Source organism: Patiria miniata, unplaced genomic scaffold (assembly GCF_015706575.1).
Source record: "Patiria miniata isolate m_02_andy unplaced genomic scaffold, ASM1570657v1 HiC_scaffold_30, whole genome shotgun sequence".
In the NCBI taxonomy this organism is placed as follows: Eukaryota; Metazoa; Echinodermata; class Asteroidea; order Valvatida; family Asterinidae; genus Patiria; species Patiria miniata.
In genome coordinates this window covers 1,557,019-1,578,059 of record NW_024037070.1, presented here as the reverse complement: position 1 = coordinate 1,578,059, position 21,041 = coordinate 1,557,019, and the positions used below count along the sequence as shown (strand labels likewise).

The 21,041-nt window shown below is 39.5% G+C and overlaps 1 protein-coding gene across 1 annotated transcript in view; it reads left to right on the top strand.

Moving 5' to 3' along the window:
- Positions 1-21,041, top strand: part of LOC119739352 (centriolin-like) — a gene marked incomplete in the record, with an annotated part of 58,519 nt that overhangs the window by 15,987 nt on the left and 21,491 nt on the right. Inside the window, 1 exon segment of the mRNA XM_038214249.1 lies at positions 8,476-8,676. Coding sequence (XP_038070177.1) covers positions 8,505-8,676 — 172 coding nt within the window.

Sequence of the window (21,041 nt, the reverse complement as noted above, 5' to 3'; positions counted from 1 at the left end):
TTGTTAGCCAGTTTGTCGTCGTAACTAGCATTGTGCACATGGTATAAATGACCTGCATTTTCCATTATTTTTAAGATTATCGACGGCAGATATTTTCGTTAACACTTAAGGCAAGTGTTTGTCATTTTTGAGGCCCTTTATGTATAGATTTCGTAGTGCAATGGAAATAGTTCCGGCTGAATATTTTCATATAATTTTAACGGATCTTAACAAAACAAAACAAAAACAATGTTTACCGTCGTTTATCCATGGATTTTAATCCATTTGCTCTCCTCAAAGATTTGAAAAAAAAGGAGCAAATTATAGCTCTCCTGGATTTTCTTTATTGAAGGACTGCTGTGCCCCTGCAAGAGAATTAGACTAATTTTCCAGGGAACTAGCCAAGTGCACACACAAAACGGATGACTCGTAAATACATGTAGTATTTTGTTGTCTTCCTGTCACATACATGTAGTGCAAAATGTTGGTTTTTTTTTTACTTATTTATGACACAGGTCTTGTAAAAATAGTTCAGGTCCAGTAAGATTTTTTCATGAAATTCGAGTGCCCAGATTTCAAATTCAGATATCGTTTACCATCAAACAGTCAGTGATATACATGTACATGTAATATCGATACATCATCATGCCGTCCAACAAGAGAGTTAAAAAAAAGCACGAAGAAGAAATGACTGAAGCGGCAGCTAAGTGCCAGCGTTTGGAAACTAGTTTTGAAAGTTAAAGTTTAAACACCATTATAAGTCGTCAACAGATAAAAATGTACGACGACGCGACTTTCAAGTTCGGGAAACAAGTCCACGTACGGACGCCACCGCAGCCCTGCTGTACAAAGACAGAAAAAGTCTTGTATTTTTTCCCCTCCTAAATCAGTGTTTCTTCATCAGATTTACAACTTTTGGTATCTTTCACGTCATATTAAGGAAAATAACAATTTCGGAATCAAGATAATTTAGCTGTTCTGTGTTCAATGCTGGTTGCCGACCGCCACCATAGCCAGACTTGAATTGGCCAGTTGCCTCATATTTTTGCCAAAACCTAGAAATGGATTGCCTTGAAATTTTATGCCGTCTTCCTCTAGCAATCTCCTTCGAATTTCAGCAAACGAAAGAACATATTTCTGTTTAAGATTGATGATCCGCTGTTTTCCATATTGGGAGATACGCATTTTGAGGACCATGAGAACATATCCATGCACATGTAATTTCAGTTTTCAAAGGTGTGAAAAATGTTTCCCACTTGTTTGAAAAAGGTGTGAAAATTTTTCCCAATGTGAAAAAAATGTGTAATTTTTCCCACTGTGAAACAGATGTGACAAAATTTTCCCACTTGTGTGAAAAAGGTGTGAAAATTTTTCCCACTTGTGTGAAAAAGGTCTGAAAATTTTTCCCACTTGTGTGCAAAAGGTGCAAATTTTTTCCCCACTTTGGTGAAAAAAGTGTGAAAAATTTTCACACTAAGGGGATAAGTTTTCACATTTTGTGTGATGAATATTCAGTTCTTGAGAGGGGAAAAAGTGTGAAAATTTTTCCCCCTTTATTATTATTATTATTATTATTTATTCGGCCAAATTACAAGGTACAACAAGCAATCCACAAAAGTAAACAAAACTAAACAAAAACAATCCAATCCAAGCTGGCCAGGATTGACAAAAGTATAATAAAACACTGTGACTCGAAAGCCTGTCAATCCTTACTTGAATGGTACATGTAACATACAAAATATATTAAAAATTAGATTTAAAATTCTATGAAAAATAAGACCGCCTTAAAAATAATACTTAAAAAGATAATTAGATTTAAAAGATTAACAGTTACAACAGTTTTCTCAAAGGCAAGAATAGCTGGCATAAAAACCTAACAACTGCAGATTATACAAGACTGGGGAAAAACAGACAAACAAGCCAAAACAAAACTAACAAAAAAAACAACAAAAAACAACAAAACAAAACAAAACAAACAAAAACAAACAAACAAAAACAAAAACAAACAACAAAACAAAACAAACAAAAACAAACAAACAAAAACAAAAACAAACAAACAAGGGTTAACTTTCAATTGCACTGTACTGTATGTCTGTTCGAACAGAACACAGGGCTTTTTCGCATTTAACAAATGTTTATGTTATGTTTATCCTTTTGCAGTCACTTTTGAGAGTGCTTGATACAGTTAAAGGTTGTTCAAAATACTTAGAATAATTCCAAAAATTAAGCTTTATCACATGACGTCACATGCCCTGCGATGACGTCATCTTGACAACACATGTCAGTGCACATTTTGTCATTGTGGTGTTGGTTTGTACCAAGTTTGAAGTCAATCCAATGAAAGGAAGTGTTCAATTTTGGAAGCAGAATACAATTCTAAAATAAAAAAATCATAAAAAATCAAATGATGACGTCATCGTGACGTCCTTCGGACTTTGCATACTAGTACCATTATCTACCTACCCACCAAGTTTCATGACGATCGGACCTTCCCTTATATGCGTTTTACAAAATTGCATTCTTGATGACATCATGATGATGTCACAAATTGTTTTAACTTTTGTGCATATACCTATTACCTAACAAACCAAATACCAAAAAATTGAATTTTGCATGTTGCGTTCATGAGATATGGCTTAAAGGTCCAAAAATTAAAAAAATCATATAAAATCGCACGATGACGTCATCATGACGCCACCTCAAGTTTTACCTATAACACTTCCCAGCCTAACTACATACCAAGTTTCAACCAAACCGGACTTACTGTTCTGTAGATATAGGGCTTCAAATATGCACGTTTGTGATGACGTCACGTGACCCCTGATGACGTAATCATGACGTCACTCTTCGGGACACAACTTTGCCATAAGGACAATGCATATGCTTAACTTGAATGATGTATGACAAAGTTCAATGCCAAAAGTGGCTTGTACAAAAATCATGTGCATTGTCTATGGGATTTGAAATAAAGCTTTGTCACATGACGTCACATGCCCTGCGATGACGTCATCTTGAAAACCATCCTCAATGCACATTTTGTCATTGTGGTCTTGGTTTGAACCAAGTTTAAAGTCAATCCGATGAAAGGAAGTGTGCAATTTTGGATGCAGAATCAACTTATAAATATTTAAAAAATCATAAAAAATCAAATGATGATGTCATCATGACGTCACTTCGGACTTTGCATACTACACGTAGTACCATTATCTACCTCCCCACCAAGTTTCATGATGATCGGACCTTCCCTTACATGTATATGCATTTTACAAAATTGCATTTTTGATGACGTCATGATGACGTCACACACTTTTCAAAATGGGTGTTTACATAAATGTGGAGGCCAGTGGTATAATGCACATGTTCTTTCCTTTCAAGGGCCATTTCCATGTTAAAATAACCAGCTTGCTAATATTTGTGTTTTTACTTATTGCCCATATCACTATGTACCCACTGAAATAAAAAAAAATTAAATCACCACAATGCATTTGTATAATTTTGATCAAAAATTAGCCAGAATTATGACATTTTTAGGTAAAATTGCATGACATTTTTAAAGCTTGTCCAATGGTGCACAGTTTTCATTCTTTCAATTGATAAATTTGGTCCTTTTTAATTCTAAATGATTGATGGTAACCCACAACTTAATATTAAACACAATGTTTGTGCATCGCCAACTTTGTATCATTTTGACATGCCCGCTAAAAATACCATCACTCTGTAACATTTGGTGTCAGCAAATCCTGTTACAGAGTGAACTTTACCATTGATTATAATATTTGTAGAAACTGTCAACTATTCTAAATTTTAAGTGATTATTGAAGTCTTTCATTAAATAAAGAGACTAAAGAAGACCAAAAGTGAAATTCAAAGAAGTACAAGAAATATACCAATTTTAAATATTGGCAGATCAATTTGGTGTCATCAAAAAACATTACAGTGTGATACTTTGCAGTTGCACTCTGAATTTGTCAAACTGTTTTTGTCAACAAGTTTAACTAAAAATATATCCTGGAGATTGGCTTGGAATATAGATGTCATTACATTTTGAATCCTTCTCTTAGAATTTGAAATAAGAGGCAATACATTTTTGGTGTCAACACTGACTCCGTTACAGGTGAAATACCTCTTTTCAGCTGAAACAATGAAGCAAAAGCACCTGTTTGATTGATGATTGAGTTTTTAGCTAAAATAATGACTAAGTTTTTTAATACAATGAAAACTTTGGCATAGGACAGGTTAAAGTAGAACTACAGTGAAGAAAAGTGATAAAAGTGTTTTTGGTGTTGGTGTCAGCGTTACAGGTGAAATGATTATTATAACAAACTAAACTTCCAGTCTCAGAAACAAGTATCTGATGTAGAAACCATCAAGCTTATCACTAAATAGAAAGGTTTAAATGGTTTGATACCATTTATTACTATTATTATTAGTTAGTTGTAGGATTGTCACTCAGTAACAGTGACTATTTGGTGTCAGCGTTACAGGTGAAATGCTGGTTAACACCAGGCTTTACTTACAATAACATGCTTTCTAGTGGTGTTTGTAAATCTTCATTGCTCTTCGTAGTTGCAGTTTTGGCTGTCAAACTTGCTTTTAGAGAACAAGTGAGTGTTTGTCTTATAATAATATAATTTTATGTCAAGTGAGAGCTACATTTTTGTAATCCTCATAATATGTCAAATTTCCTAAAACTTGATATTTGATTTTCAACAAATGTTTTTTTTTAACTTATACATTGTATGTGTTGCAAATAATTGCTTAAAAAGCAACATGTCTTTACCATACCTGAACAATAACCTGGTGAGAGCTCTAAAAGAAATTAACAATTTGGTGTCACTGTTACAGGTGAAATTTGTGTCCCATATGCTAGTTTATCATGTTGCTACTCTAAAAAAGGTTATGTTACAGAAAAATGGTTTTGTTTTTGACAAAATATAGACCCTAGACTACAAAACCATGTGAAGCTGAATTTAATTTGGTTATTTTGAAAATTTGACCCTAATGTCACACACTGGCCACAACATTTATGTAAACACCCATATACCTATTACCTAACAAACCAAATACAAAAAGAATTTTGCATGGTGCGTTCATGAGATATGGCTTAAAGGTCCAAAAATACAAATATTCATATAAAATTGCATGATGACGTCATCATGACGTCACCTCATTTTTTTTTTATCTATAACACATCCCGGTCTACCCACATACCAAGTTTCAACCCAATCGGACTTACAGTTCTGTAGATATAGGACTTCAAAATATACACGTTTGTGATGACGTCACGTGATCCCTGATGACGTAATCATGACGTCACTCTTCGAGGCACAACTTTGCCATAAGGACAATGCATATGCTTAATTTGAATGATGTATGACAAAGTTCAATGCCAAAAGTGGTGGGTACAAAATTCGTGTACAAAGTCTAAGGGGTTTTGCGTGAAACAAAAAGAAGAAAGAAACTAGAGATCTATGTCTGTTTGCAACAGAACATAGGGCTTTTCCGCATTTTGACTTTTGTTTTATCAATAATATGTCCCTGACTATGCTTGAACATAAAATCTGTCAAAGTTAGCCAAAAATTTGCGTGCGTGCCACGCTCTACACAATACAGTGCAGTCACTGCCTTGTCATGAAACAGTCGTAGGTGCATCCCCCGATCTACATGCAGAGTTTGTATATCGACGCAGGTCACGGTCGTGTCCCCTGCGCTTCGCGTACATATTTGTATACATGTACATCCATAGACCAAATGTTAGATCACAGCCATAAACGTTATTGAATGATCGCTGTACGATGTCTGTGCTATAGTGGTTGAATTTCATGGATTTGCAACCCCAAAAATCAAGCAAAATAGTTGACAAAAATACCTTTGAAAGCACCTACTGGCTTCTCCACATGTCAAAGACAAAGTAGTGGGGCTTCAATGATACGATAATTTTTTGGGTCGCAAATTTGTGAAATTCAACCACTATAGCACAGACATCACACAGCGATTAATTCATTAACATGAATGGCTGCGATCTACCAGTACATTGTCTATGGACGTACATACTACACGTACGCGAATGCAGCGACTTGCGTGCTCACGGTACATTGCGTGGTGATCGACATCATTATTTTCGTGATTGCGTTTTGTCGTCGTCATCGTCATTTTACCCCAAAATTTCCCTTTAAAATTCAATACCCTGCCCTTTATCTATGACATACTTATATGTTCTTAATGTCACCAACTAGTTTGGTATGTCAAATAATTTAAAAGAGGATTTTGTTCCCTTATAGGAACTGGGCCCCTAGATACACGATCGCCCAAAAATGTATAGTGGTGTTCCCTAACGTGGCGCACTTTGACTTTTCCCCCTACTTTCCTCATGCAGTTTTGCCACAACCTCTTCGTAGAAAAACTTCAAATTTATTCAGTTAAATAATGGTACTATTACCTTAATAATACTTGCTGTTGAACCTTTGTGAACAATTTTATTGTCTTGAAATTAAGTCCGACATTCAAAAGTGGTGGCGCCCGGAAATTGGGCACAAATTCGGCCGAGCGTTCCCTAACGTGGCGCACTTGAACAAATCTCGGAAAATCCCACATTAATGTCTAAGAATTTCTTTAAAGTTGATAAATTCTGATAAATCATTATTATCTTCACTCACTTACGCAACTGCAAGTTTGTCAGAAAATATATTTCTTATTTTGGGCAGGGATGTGATTTCTCCGTTTTTTTCCCTGGAAATCCATTTTTTGTTTAGCCTCAAAAGTCAACCCACGTGAATCTTGTGAATGTACTAATTAATTATGCCGAAATTTACTTATAACTTACTAATTTGCGATGTACATGTATGTATAGTAATTAGTATTCGGCCGGACGTGAGTTCACTTGTCTTCAGGACCAGACTAAGTTTTTTCTTCAATGGCATTTGCACCTCGTGTGTAGGGCTGCGAGATTCATGTACATGTGCTTTTTGCATTCCCTCGCATGCAATTGTCCTTGCTTGAGAATGAGGTTTAAGCAGACTGGAGACAGGATCCCAGCTTTGTGCATGTACAAAGCCACTTGGCTACGACCTGAAATTACACATGAGTCTATGGGAAGTGGCTGCAGCCACTTCAATAGACTCGTGTGTAATTGCAAGCCGTAGCGTTCCCCCCGCGCCGCCGGTCCTAGCCCTGCAAGTATCAATCACTAATGCACTTTGAGACTAACGGAGCATGCGCGTGTTGCGGTCGTTCTCGTGTGTGTGGGGGTGTTGGTTTTTGTGTGCATACGGTTTACATTGTGGTGTGTGTACGTACGTTGTATGCTGGTCTCAATACGAGCGCAGGGCTTCATGTAGTCTAGTTCCTACAAACGTATAGGTCCTAATATGGTGTACATACGGTAGTTCACTTGTCTGAGGACCAGACGAAAATATTTTCAATGACAAATGCACCTCGTGTACAACCTCGTCCCCAGTGCTTACTTTATTTCCAACCTCGTTTCCAATAATAAGCTCTGGATAGGAAACTTTCCTCCTGTATCCTGATTCGATACCGCAATTGGCTAGAAATTGATTTATATCGTGTACTTGGTGTTGTTATTCACAACGTGCAGTACGTGTTTTCGCAATCATTTGTCCACGCCTTCTTTAAAATATTCATTTCCTTTCCAATTTGTTCATACTAATATGAAATGTGATACTGCATGTTGTCTCGTTATTCGTAACAGTTTAGTTAAAATAAAATCGTGTTTTCATAACTCATGCCATGCTCGCGCTACGACGAATTGATTCAGTTTACAAAAACAAATGCAAATGTAACACACAGGCAGGCACCAGACTATTCCTCATTTGCATACGTGTTCAAAAATCTTGCACATGCAAATGGTCCAATACCAGGGTGAGAGAGCAGGTAGTGGTGGGCGCGTACTGCTCGACACCCTGGGGACGAGGTTGCCTCGTATACATTTTGGTGTGTGTGCAGCTGCACCCGATTTCATGAAACTCATCGTAACTTACGATGCATCGCAGCGCTGCGACGCGTCGTATCCCTACGATGTGTCTCAGGTGCGACGCGTCATATCCTGCGACGCGTCCTGCGATCCATTTCACAAAACACGTACGTGCGACGCATCGTACCGGTATGTGTATTTATAGCACAACTCGGTGACTGTTTTATGTATTTAGTCAGCGTACAGTAAATAGTCGTCTGATATTCAACAAAGAGTCGACGGATCTCCGCTCGAAATTTGTTAAAACGTAGACAAAATGGCGGCCGTGCAATGCAATTATAAAGGAAAACATGTCTACTAGGCTGGATAGCCTTCTTTCACTCAACTTGGCTCATTGCCAGATTGTAGACATTTTAGGTCATTGTTGATGTTGTCCATCCACCTTTTATATGGATGGCCGTGTGGACAGTTGTAAACGATCTGCTTGTGCAGTGTTAACAAGGCAAACAAATTCCATTTGGAACACCATTTCATTTGTTGTTCATTTTGCTTTACGCACTGGACAGATCCAAGTACAATTGAGAAAACCATCGGTATGAAGAAATCAGCAAGTGCTACTCGATTATCAGAGGCCCCAGAGCTTAGGCAGAGTGATACAAGCAACAGCTTAAGGACTACCAAGACACAGGTACCCTCCAAAAGGAAACTGACATTGAGTAATGCTACCATGAAAGCTGCTGGTACCAAGGATGATGATCAACATAAAGGTATCTGGTCAACGTAAAGCGGACTCACTATTTAGTCAAGCAAAATCATCATTTCATAAAATAAGAAGTGAGGGGGGGGGGCAGTGGCGTATCCAGGATTTTATTGGTGAAGCCATAGGTTTATGGGAATTAAAGGGAAAATACAACATTTGCAAACATCAAAAAATAAAACTAACGAATCATTTGAAATACCTTGCTGGACTGTTAGTGAATGACAGTGTAAAGCATCCTGTAAAATCATGGCACCTGGTATACTGTCATTTTCAAGAAAAGTGGTATTTTTGTATCAATTTCCAACGCTGATCGGCCGACCAGCGTTGGAAAAAACTGGCTTTTTTTTCAAATACTGGCCCCAATTGACCATCGCGCTTGTTTGCAATCGATTACACACCTATGAACGGGTACAAGCCAGCTAGACTGGTTCCCTGACCTTACAATTCCCCAATATATGTAAACTGCTCTGTTTCTTCTTAAATGGAGTCAGGGAACCAGACTACATGAAAATGATTGTTTTTCTTGGTTTTTATAGCATTTTCGAACCCAAAACCTCAAAAAAGTCAGTGTAACTATATTTGCTATATATTTCCAACCCCCCAATTCCATCCATTTCTGAAAATTACAGCAAAAGCAAATGATGTATATTCCCTTTAAGGGGATTTACAATAAAAAAAAAAATTGTCATGTACATTCCTACGTTAGCAAGTGGCAACATTTTGTGTGTGTGGAGGGGGGACCTGGGGGAAGTGGGGGGGGGGGAGGTACTGGGGTACTTTGCTATGCCACTGATGGAGGGCCACAGCATATCTCTGTCAAGTTTGAGGTTTATTTGAAATTGAAAAGGAGAATTGTTTTGACACCTTGCACAAGAGTGAAACCACCAAGTTTAGCGAAAGAAAGGGTGCGGACTTTTGACACTGAATGGTGCTGTTCTTAAAAGACTTCTTAGTAATACCCATATGCACACACTTTGGGATATCAGGGAATGTTTCATGATGTTGTGGCATTGCCAAGTTATACTTGTGAATTTTTATAGCGTATTAAAAAGGAGTAGCTCCCCTTAGAACAAAAAATCATTTTAGTTTTACTTAAGATTCCCCCCCCCCCACTTTTTTTGTAGGTAGTGTGTCCCCCTGTTTGTTTACTTGAGCCCACGATTCCCCCTATATACATGTAAGTAGCCACATGGTTGGTAATGACACATTGAGTTTTAGTTCAGCAGACCAGCAAAGAGACAAGTTAACATTTGATCTTTTATTTTACTCCTACCAGGAGAGTGTTTCCCTGCTTGGGTTTGTCTGCTAGGCCAGTCATTGGTTTTAGTTCATTTCTGTGCTTTTAGAGTAACTTTTCACTAGTGCTGTGTGGGGTTTATTTTTGGTTTTTTTATTATTTTTTTCTTGGATTTTGATCCAGATTGACATTTGTTTTGGAAGTATTTGAGAAACCTAATTTTCTGAAGGTTAGAGATATTGTTTTTTTTTTAATCAGTTTGAGTTAAATATTGGAGAAGGCTATTTTGTTTCGGCAACCAGCTGAAACAGCCTATGTTTTCGTTAAAGTTTTTTTTCTTTTTTCCCCCCCATTCTTTTTCAGCCATTCCCCATAGCATTTGTACGTGTACATTGTACATGTTTTCATCGTAGAAGTCACTTTGGGCACTAAAATTAATCCGATTGACTTTATACTCGGCACACACTTAGGCCAGCATCTGAAAATATGTGCCTAACATTGACGTCATCATGACGTCATCACGTGATTAATCCGATTGACTTTATACTCGGCACACACTTAGGCCAGCATCTGAAAATGTGTGCCTAATATTGACGTCGTCATGACGTCATCACGTGACCCGTGACGTCACAATATAGGTGCATATTTTAAAGGCCAATATCTAAAGAACTACAGGTCTGATTTGATTGAAACTTGTTATGTACCTCAACTGGGACGTGTTATGTATGAAAATTTAAGTCACGTCATGATGATGTCATCACGTGACTTGTGACGTCATTACGGGGCATGTGACATCATATTAAAAGAGCATATTTTGAAGGCCAATATCTACAAAACTACAGGTGTGATTGGGTTCAACCTAGGCCTAGATGTGTTATAGATGAAAATTGAAGTGGCATCATGATGACATCATCACATGACATATGATGGCATATTAAAAGTGCATATTTTGCATATATCTACAGAATTGTATTGGTCCTGATCACTCTACCGCACATGCTGTCCTATCAGTCTTACATGACATTTAAACATACAAAAACAAATTACCGAAACAGCCGTACCGGTATGTTTGTACGCAAACATAAGTAAATCTAGTTTATTTTGTTTGTTTTTTTTCCTTGGATTTTGATCCAGATTGAGATTTGTTTTGGAAGTATTTGAAAAATCTAATTTTCTGAAGGTTAGAGAAAATTTAATTCAACCTGATTAAAAAAAACAACCAATATGTCACATATTTTTTTAATTTTTTTATCAGGTTGAATTAAATTTTTGAGAAGTCTTTTTTGTTTCCTTGATTCCTTTTCTTCTTTGTCCCAGTTTAAAAACTAAATCGCGACTTGGTAATTTTGAACCAGGATTTTCTAGTGAGCCATTTTTCGCTGTTACATTTGCATGGTTTTTTTTCTCATGCCATCTTTAAAATGTTGGCTCCTGACATCACAAAAAAACATACTCAAAAAAATACTTTCAATCTACCGGTATATACTAAATAATTTACTATTGCAATCGTACTGATGATCGGATTACAAGCCTAGGTCTGGTGAAGATTTCCACGGATTCGTCAGAGCTAGAGGAGTTACCGTCGTCACCATCAGCCGATTCTTCTATAGCAGAACTTGAGCTGGAGTCCAATATCTGCTCTCGTTGCTGGGCCACATTGATGGATGAGGAATCATCATCGTCATACTGAAACGGAGGCCAGAAGTACTGGTCTCTCACCATCTTCAGCACTTGTCCATGGCTAAGTGTCTCCATGCTCCGATGTAGAGTTGTGAAAACCTTCTCTCTCGTTCCTCTGGGAAGTACTGTACCACTTGATGTCCTCTTCTGAAGAGCAGAAAACCATCTCTGACCTCTTGGTGCTCCCATGCTTGTAACAGCCGCTGCACTGCCTTGGGCTGCAGGGCCATCCTGCTACGTCTTATTCACTTGGAACTTGCCAGCTTGGGCTCCAATACCTTCCTTTTGGCTGGTCACTCTGCTGGGCTTCACGTAGGCTCTGGTCGCATGTTGTGCCTCAATCCCCATGGCTTGACTGGCCACTTGTCGGGGAAAAGGCAGGGTGTTACAACTGATAATGTAGTAACCAACGGATAATGTATCACCAACCGATAATGTCACACAAATTGACCGATACTATATGACTGACCGATAATGAAACAACAATCGACTGATAGTGTAGTACCATTTACTACACTATCGGTAAATTGTTGTTACATTATCGGTCAGTCATACAGTATCGGTCAACTTGTGTGAAATTATCAATTGGTGATACATTATCCGTTGGTTACTACATTATCAGTTGTAACACCAGACTGCATCTGCTAGGCGTTTAGAGGGGATATCATCAAATTTAGGCTTTTACAAATCTTGGGCTCTGGCTCGTTGATGGGGACTGGGGACATGGGGATATCCGGAACTTAGTATGGGATGGGGACATCTGGAACTGGCCATTACTAGTGCAGGGATCACTCTAGACTCCAAATGTAGTGCTTCTGTTGTTGCTGCTTGCAGATAACTTGGTGGATCACTGATTTCAATGTGTTTATTTGTCGAAACTGCTGTATAATCACTTGCTGTATAATCACTTGCTGCATCTATATTTGATGTTGCAGCAGCTGTAAGATGCTCAACTGCGGTTCAGCTAACGGAACTTGGTCGACATGGTCACAGCTGGTGGGTAGTGGGTCAAACCTACACAGTTGAAGTGGAGTCCGGACCTTCACCATGGTGTTTCAGTCATCCTGCACTCCTCAAGTTCAATAACCAAAAAGCACTGTGGGTTTCCATTTATAAAAAAGTACTTTTGGAGAAGAAAAAAATGTGTCCCAGCCAAAAAAAACCATAAATGGCTTGATCCCTAAAGAAAAGTAATCATCCCGGGTCTCGACACCAAAAATAATAAAAAAATATGTAAATGTAACGGCAAAAAGTGGCGCACTAGAAAAATCCTGGTTCAAAATGATGCAGTCGTGATTTAGTTTTTAAACTGGGACAAAGAAGAAAAAGAAACTAGGAAACAAAACAGACTTCTCAAATATTTAACTCAACCTGATAAAAAAAAAATCAATATCTCTAACCTTCAGAAAATTAAGTTTCTCAAATACTTTGTTGATGCAGATGAATCACCGTTAGACAGTCACAGCGCCTTTAAGCAGTATTTAGTGGAGGACAGAATACCTGCCTCGAACAAACGAACGTCATGCTGTAGCAACCACATTTTCGCATGAAACTTGCGACCTTTTTGGAAGATTAAGCCAGAATTATCAATTTCTGCGAATCCTACAAGGAGGTAAATGATATATTCTCTTTTGTGTATTGAGATTGCAGAATGGATTTTCTTGCATTTTAGAGACATTTTCACCAGATGTTTTGCCACACTTTGGATTTGGATATTTGCATTCATGTACATGTATTCACCTCGTGACCTAACAAATACTTATGTGAATCTATCTGCATTTTATTTGTTTGTACTAGTTTTCACGGAGCAAAGAATGATGATTATGGATTAAAGGCTTCTGTCAAGACCCCTTGCGAACTCTAGCAGCTGTACTTTAAAGAAGTCTACTTTATTGCGTCAACTTTGCGTTAAACCTTGAGATTGCGAGTACAGCTTGTTATAACTTCCAAAACAAATCTCAATCTGGATCAAAATCCAAGATTAAAATAATAAAAAAGCCAAAATAAAACCCACACAGCACTAGTGGAAAGTGACTCTAAAAGCACAGAAATGAACTAAAAACCAATGACTGGCCTAGGAGACAAACCCAAGCAGGGAAACACTCTTCAGGTAGGAGGAAAATAGAAGGCTAAAATGTTAACCTGTCTCTTTGCTGGTCTGCTAAACTAAAACTCAATGTGGCATGACCAACCGTGTGGCAACTTATATGGGGGGGGGGGGGGGAATCGTGGGCTAAAGTACACAAACAGGGGGACACACTACCAACAAAAAGTGGGGGGGGGGAATCTTAAGTAAAACTAAAATGATTTCTTTTTCTAAGGGGAGCTCCTCCTATTTAATACACTATAAAAATTCACTTGTCTAACTTGGCCCTGCCACACTGTAAATTAATCTAATTTTGCTGCCTGCTCCATGGGGGAATACTTGCTTTGATCAGACATCTGTTTGTGTGTTGCAAAATTTTGCCTCATTTTATTAAAAAGAAAATTATAAAATGTTGTTACTTTGTTGCTACAATACAATACAGTATACAATTAGGCATTTATAATATTCCGGGTATCAAACCCCAATTTTGGAGGTGAGCCATGAATAAGGGTCCGCACAAAATGTTTTTGCATGTTCTTGTTATTTGAACCTTGTAGATCAATATTCCAACGGGTGCCACCTTGGCACCCTTGAGCATTTAAAAAAAATAAATTAATATGCAAGTTAGCTTCCGCCATAAGGAAAAATATAAGTTTTCTAAATCTCTGCAGAATTTCGTGCAGATTTATCAATCCAGGTGCTCAGACCATGTTTGGGGGTAAAAAAATTCATTAAAGCCTTATTTCAATCACTAATTTATGTATTTTATGCAAAATATGCAAATAAGTATCCTCCATTATGCCTATCGAAAATTTAACTTCATCTATATTTCCGCAGGAATGTGTCCAATCATATTACATGAGGTGTCTAAAACATGTTCTTTGTGTAAACGAATGCATTAAAGCCATTTCTACAATTGTGTATATAATGTATGCAGATTATGTAAATTAGCTTTCACTATTATCAAAAATGATTGTAACATGTATGAATTTTCTCTGCAGGTTCAACAAATTCATTAATGCCATTTTGATGATGAAAACTTGTGTTTCTACTGTGCTCTACTTACCCGTAGAGTATTACTACATATATGCATTATTCCCTAGAGAGTGCCAGCCATACGCTAAGATTTATTACTCGCAGTACCTTGCGGCCCGCTTGCCATACTTCCTCTTTTCTCTTAGGCCAAACAAAAAAAATGGTGTGTTTATGGTAACGGTCTGAAACAAATCCAGGTAGGTAGGTAGGGAAATAATTTTATTTTGTAATATTTTTTTTATTTCAGTTCTGCAGGCTCATGCATGTTCTTTCGCAAAATATTTGTATAAAAACATTATTCAAGCATTCAAGATACTCAATCGATACATTTCATTCCAAATTAATTCGTACCGTCCCAGGGTTCTCCCTGGGATTTTTTCAAACCTGTGGGGGAAGTTTTGCTGTGATTCAACAACCTGCGAAGCCATGGCGTGGGGTTCGGGGCCCGCTTTTTAAGGGCCCCGAAAATTTTTGAGAGAAGATCTTGAAGGCCCCTATTTTTGTAATTAAAGAAAAAAAATCAAAATTACATTTACAAGTAAGTTTCAAATTAAGAAATTAAGGTGAAGAAAAAAATCCTTTTGCTTCCGATTACATGCCTTTCAAAATAGCGTCATTAGGTCGGAAAAATTATTTTGTCAATTTTTTTTGGGTGCTGATTAATGGAGCATCATAGAGCAAGGAATCATGTTTATTTTGTGCCTGGATTATTTTCATTTGCGCCACGAAAATTATCAAGACTGGCCATCAAAAGTGATTAAAACTTATTAAATATTTTTGAGGTGGGTGATTCCACTATATGCTTAACATATATATCACGGCCGCTGGCGCCGCCGACATTCAGACTGGCCGGCCGTACATCGCGCCGTGCTCAACGGCCCAGTATCAGTGTGCATTACTGTACTGTGTACGGCCCATCCCACGTGGCCGAAAATCTTGCACTACTGCAGAAACACGCTACGATGTTACGCCACGAGTTCGAGCTTTGCAATCTCGTCATTTTAATGGAAAACACATACACAGAAAATAAAGATCACGTTCTGTGAATTAATTCGCAGAAATTCTCTTTCTCCATCGATGTTTGTTTGGTATTTTTACGATCCAACTTCGGCCGACGGCACAACATCATCGTGGTACGACGTTTGTTTAGGCAGTAGTCACTGGTTCCGGTCCTTCATTATAGTATTGATTCTGTTAGCACGCGAAGGGAACCAGTGCACCATGCTGTATGCGCTGCATGCCTGTCAGTTGGCAGTCGACAGAACCCGTCATCGTGTGCATTTTGATCACACATGCATCAGAAAAACAGGATTTTTGTCAAGATTTTGCATGTCAAGATGAAATAATGGCGTATGTAACGATTATATTGTGCATTTTAATGGTGTGAATAATAATTATATTGTGCGTATCACAGTACGCACGTTTGTACATGGGGAGATCCCTGCCGTCCGTCGGCCAGGCGCACCAGTTCACCCCGATGCGTTTGTGCAAAAATAATCATACTTCATGTAGTTTGAGAATTCAAGTTTTGAGATCGTCGCGATTTTCGCACGTTTAACACAGGTATGTTTGTGTCAAATCATGGTCAGTTTCAAGTGTGGAAAATGGTCTACATGTATGTTCATGGCAAATAATTAAAAGTACTTGAAATTTTTGAAATTTGTTCATTAAAAATGATCAATATCAACCTTCAAAATGGCAATAAAAAGTTTGAGGTCGGCAATTTGGCCAAAAAAATTCCAGGTCGGTCGGGTTACCGTAAACACACAATTTTTTTTTTTGGCCTTAGCGGCGTTTTGTGAAAGACGTACATTTACAGAGCTTTCGCTTTGCAAATTTTCTCAGTCTTTCCTCAGCCATTTTTATAGCTAAGTTCATAGTTTTATTATTTATCTTTATTGTTGTCGCTATAAGTTGAGTAAGTTTTTGCGGTATTTTGGGTCAGTTTTTCGTCATATATCTTTGGTCGTTTACAGGTACTTTTCAGGAGTGAGTCCTCGCACAGCACAGGTTGCCGGTCACTCACTCCCGTTACACAGTTCTTACGGTAAGAGACCGTGTGCCTGAGGATTTGCACAGGTTGCAAGTATAGGGCCAATGATTTTCCGTTTCAGAATAGTGCAAATTCCGTTTTCAAAAATCCTGAATTCCGTTTCAGGCTGAAAAATTCCGTTTCACATTTATTCAATACATAAAAAGGCATTTAAACATATACCATGTACACAGTAAATAATTCCAAGACTATAATGAAATAGTCGTTTGGTTGGAGCGCGGGAAAACTGCCCCCCAAACATTTCGATTTTATCAACGGCCGATCAATGTACAGACATAGTATTTAACTTTACCACAGTCAAGTCGTATACTGCACTGCCACTGCCACACACGCAAGAAACATGCAATAGCCGTACAGGCCAATCCCATGACGTCACACACATCAGCTGGCCGAAGCGAAATTCATGTTCGCCATTTTGTTTTCGGGCTAACGTTAGCGACAAAATATGATAGTTTACGCATGGAGGAATAAGAACACACGGTAGATTTTGGACCTAAGCACAACATGCATTTCAATAGAGCCAAAGTTAGATGTTATACGAATGGTTGATTGATTGAACAGAGAAAAATAAACCTGCCGATGGAGCAAAAGAGACCCGCGAGAGCGTGCCGTGAGTGTGATGATTTTCACCGTTGCGCTGACGCGGGTCGGGACTGTCACTCCCGTGACTACGCGTACTACGGTAATGATCTCGCAACATTTATTGCTCTGATCTTGAACGTTTTTGTCCCCCCAAAATCGTGATATAAACACTGCTCATTTGTTGTATGGCTCGTCTGTTCAATCAATCATCAATAATTCGTTTTGTACTCAATAAATTTAACGAAATTATGTTTTTTATCAATAAAATTGCAGAAATTATTTTCTTCAGATTCAAATTCCGTTTTCCGTTTCGAGGAGCAGATTCCGCGAATTCCGTCCGTTTTCCGCAATCGCGGAAAATCATTGGCCCTACAAGTAGCTCACGCCGTACCCATCTAGCGAGGCTTTGCAGGCTGCAGGTAGCTCACTTCGTACAGAGCAAGTGGGGCTTTGCACAGGTTGCTAGCAACTCGCTTTATGCTCGTACGTCGCAACCATTCGCGTGAGGCTTTTCACGGGCTGAAAGTCATTCACGATATTCCGAATGGACAATTAGGCTTTGGGGAGTGTCCCACGAGTTGCAAGCCGCTCACCCACTACTTACCGACCCATCAGGGTGATATTCGCTACTTTTATAGCCAATCCCTCACGCTGTACCGATTACATGTACATGGAGTCTTCGTCTTCAAAACGACTGCGTTTATTTACCCGGCGATACCGTGTTATTTAACCAGCAGTTTCGTTGTCTCACAGCTGTTTTGTTGTACCGAACGAGTGAGACTTTATACTTAGCAAGTGTCGCATTAGTTGCAAGCCACTTTCCCCTTATCTAGGTTATAAGTTGCTGTCCAATCAGCGTGATATTTTCACTAATTAGCAAATCCCTCACACCAACACAAACGCCTCTGTTTACCCGGCGTTTCGCTGTTATTTACACGGCAACTTTCGATGTCTCACAGCAGTGTTGTGTACAGAAAGAGCGAGACATTACGCAGGGCGAGTGTCGCATGAGTTGGAAGCCACTCCCCCCATACCTTCTCTACAAGTTACCGTCCAGTCGGCGCGATATATTTATCTATTAGCAAATTCTTCACGCTGCACCAAATTTTGGAGTCTTCGCCTTCAAAACGACTGCCGTTGTTTACCCGGTGATACCGTGTTATTTCACCGGCAGTTTCGTTGTCTCACAGCAGCGTACGTTGATGTACCGAATTCAACGGTTTTACATGGGGCCAGTGTGGCACGAGTTGCAAGCCACTCCCCCCTTACCTACGCTACAGCGTGATTTTTGCTACTTAACAAATCCCTCATGCTGCACCGAATATCATCGGTGCTTTTGTCTGCAACACGAACGCCGCTATTTAATTGGCGATTTGCTGTTATTTAACGGCGGCTTTCGTTGTCTCACATCAGTGTCGATGTACCGATCGAGTGAGACAGTGCACGGGGCGAGCGTTGCTCTAGTTGCAAGCTACTCACCCATTACCTTCTCTACTAAGTTGCCAACCCATAAGTGTGATATTTTGCTACGCAAATCCCTCACGCTGCAGCGAACTTGTATGTTCAGTGCTTTGACCTTCAAAACAAACACCATAATTAACTGGCACTTTCGATTTCTCAAAGCGGCATATTAAACTACGCGCGAGACTTCGCATTGACAGTGAGTTGTTAACTGCTAAACCACAGCTTACCGACCAGTCAGCGTGAAAAGTTGCTGTTACTGTTAGCCAATCATCACGCCGCAACGACTTTTCGGTGTTTTTGCCTTCAAAACGACGCCATTATTTTTGCCGGCAGTTTTGTTATCTCACAGCGGTGACCAATGTGCAAGATTTCACAAAATTGGCTACAAGTTGTTCACTTTAATGACACACAACTTAATGATCAGCCAGCATGATACATGTATTTTGCTACTTTGCAAATCCCTCACGCCTCACCAAATTTTAGGTGCTTCGCTTTCAACAGTCTGCGTGATATTTCGCTGGTCGCAAATCCCTCACGCTGCACCAACATTTTTGGTGTTTTCATCTACTAAATGAACGTTATTTTTACCGGCAGTTTCGTTTCATAGCTGTGTTGTTCAACGTGCGGGACTTCTCAACATTGACTGCAAGTTGTTAACTCCAACCACAGCTTCGCGATCAGCCAACGTGATATTTCACTTTAAGCAAAACCCTCACGTTCCACCGATTACTCGGTGCTTTCGCCTTAACAGTCAAAGTGTGATATTTTGCTGCTAGCAAATCCCTTACGCTACACCGAATAGGGCTTCACCTTGAAAACGAAAGCTGTCACGTATTCATGTATTAACTGGTGATTTCGTTACCTCACAGTTACATGGTGTGAAGCTTCAGGCGTCTTATTCTGCTCCAGTAATTTATACTAGAGCACTAGAGCGATTCATCCTTCATTTGATAGGCCAATCGCTCGTTTCCAAACTAGTCTTCTGGCCGCTCCAAGAGTGTACCGGGCGCCGCACCCAACTTCTTCTGCTGCCGTCCGGTTTTTCCCGATTTACATGTATTTGGGTTTCCCCCGTGCAGCAATTATGTCATCCACGGGGCCCCAAAGTAATTCGGAAACACCTAAAATACAGCCTGCCATGCGACCGCGCCTGCCGCTACTCCACCGGTGCGGCCTCCCATGGCCCCCATATCCGGCAATCCGGGTGCCAGGGCCCCATCTTTCCTGGCGGCGATTCAACTTTGCTCAACCCAGCCCTTGGTTTCTCTGCGTGGTTCATTCACATCAGAGTTCCCTGCTGCCTCTGGGGTCCCTCTAAAATCTGAGGCTGATTTTTCCTCAGACATTGTACATGTATATCTATGATAGCTCTGTGGACCCCCCCCCCCAAAAAAAAATCTCATGACAAGGCCTTATACATTGTATTTGAAACCTTGTCAGCAGTCTCCAAGTAGAATGCTGCAGCTGATCCAGGCTCGTCGTCTTCTCAGCCCCGTCCGGCCCCAAACCCTAATAAACCACACACGCTTTTTTTTGTCCTCTGGACACTCCAGTCATGTTGGTACATTTGTATTTGCCTTTAGTTCTCTCGGTGCTCCCACGGACTCGCCGTCTGAACCTTCTGCCCAAGATGTTTCCTCTTCCCTGTCACCTCGTAAGGCAAAACAAGAGGACACAACTATGCCAGCCTCGATTACCACGTTTTTCACCTGGTATGAGAAATGGCGCACGTATTGGGGTTGTGTGAACCCAACACCTGCTACACAGCCAAGATTTTTAAAGCGACATGCTCGGTTCTGCCTTTCACTGACTGCAAAACTCCCTTTGGGCAGTTCCAGTGAACTTAATCGACATAGAGGCACGACGGGCAGCAATTCTTAAACTTGCGAATGGCTCATGTCCCTTTCCTTCCAGGGGCGAGACCTCTTTGCCATTCAGTTTCAGACTGCTACGGAGAAGACCACTTTTATTATTATTATTATTATTAATCATTTCTGGTAATGAAACCAAGGGTTCCTCAAAAGCGCCCTAGGCACTGTAGCTCGCAAGCCTGAAGAAACCTGTGGAGAGAAGACAATGAGAAGAAGTTACAGTTTTAGAGGTGGGAGGAAAAGCCCAGAAGAATATTCTGGGGAAAACCCACGGAATCAGGCAGGGACTGAAAACCCAATCCACATATTGGCCCAGGCGGGATTTGAACCCGGGTCACAGCGGTGGAAGGCGAGGAAACTTCTT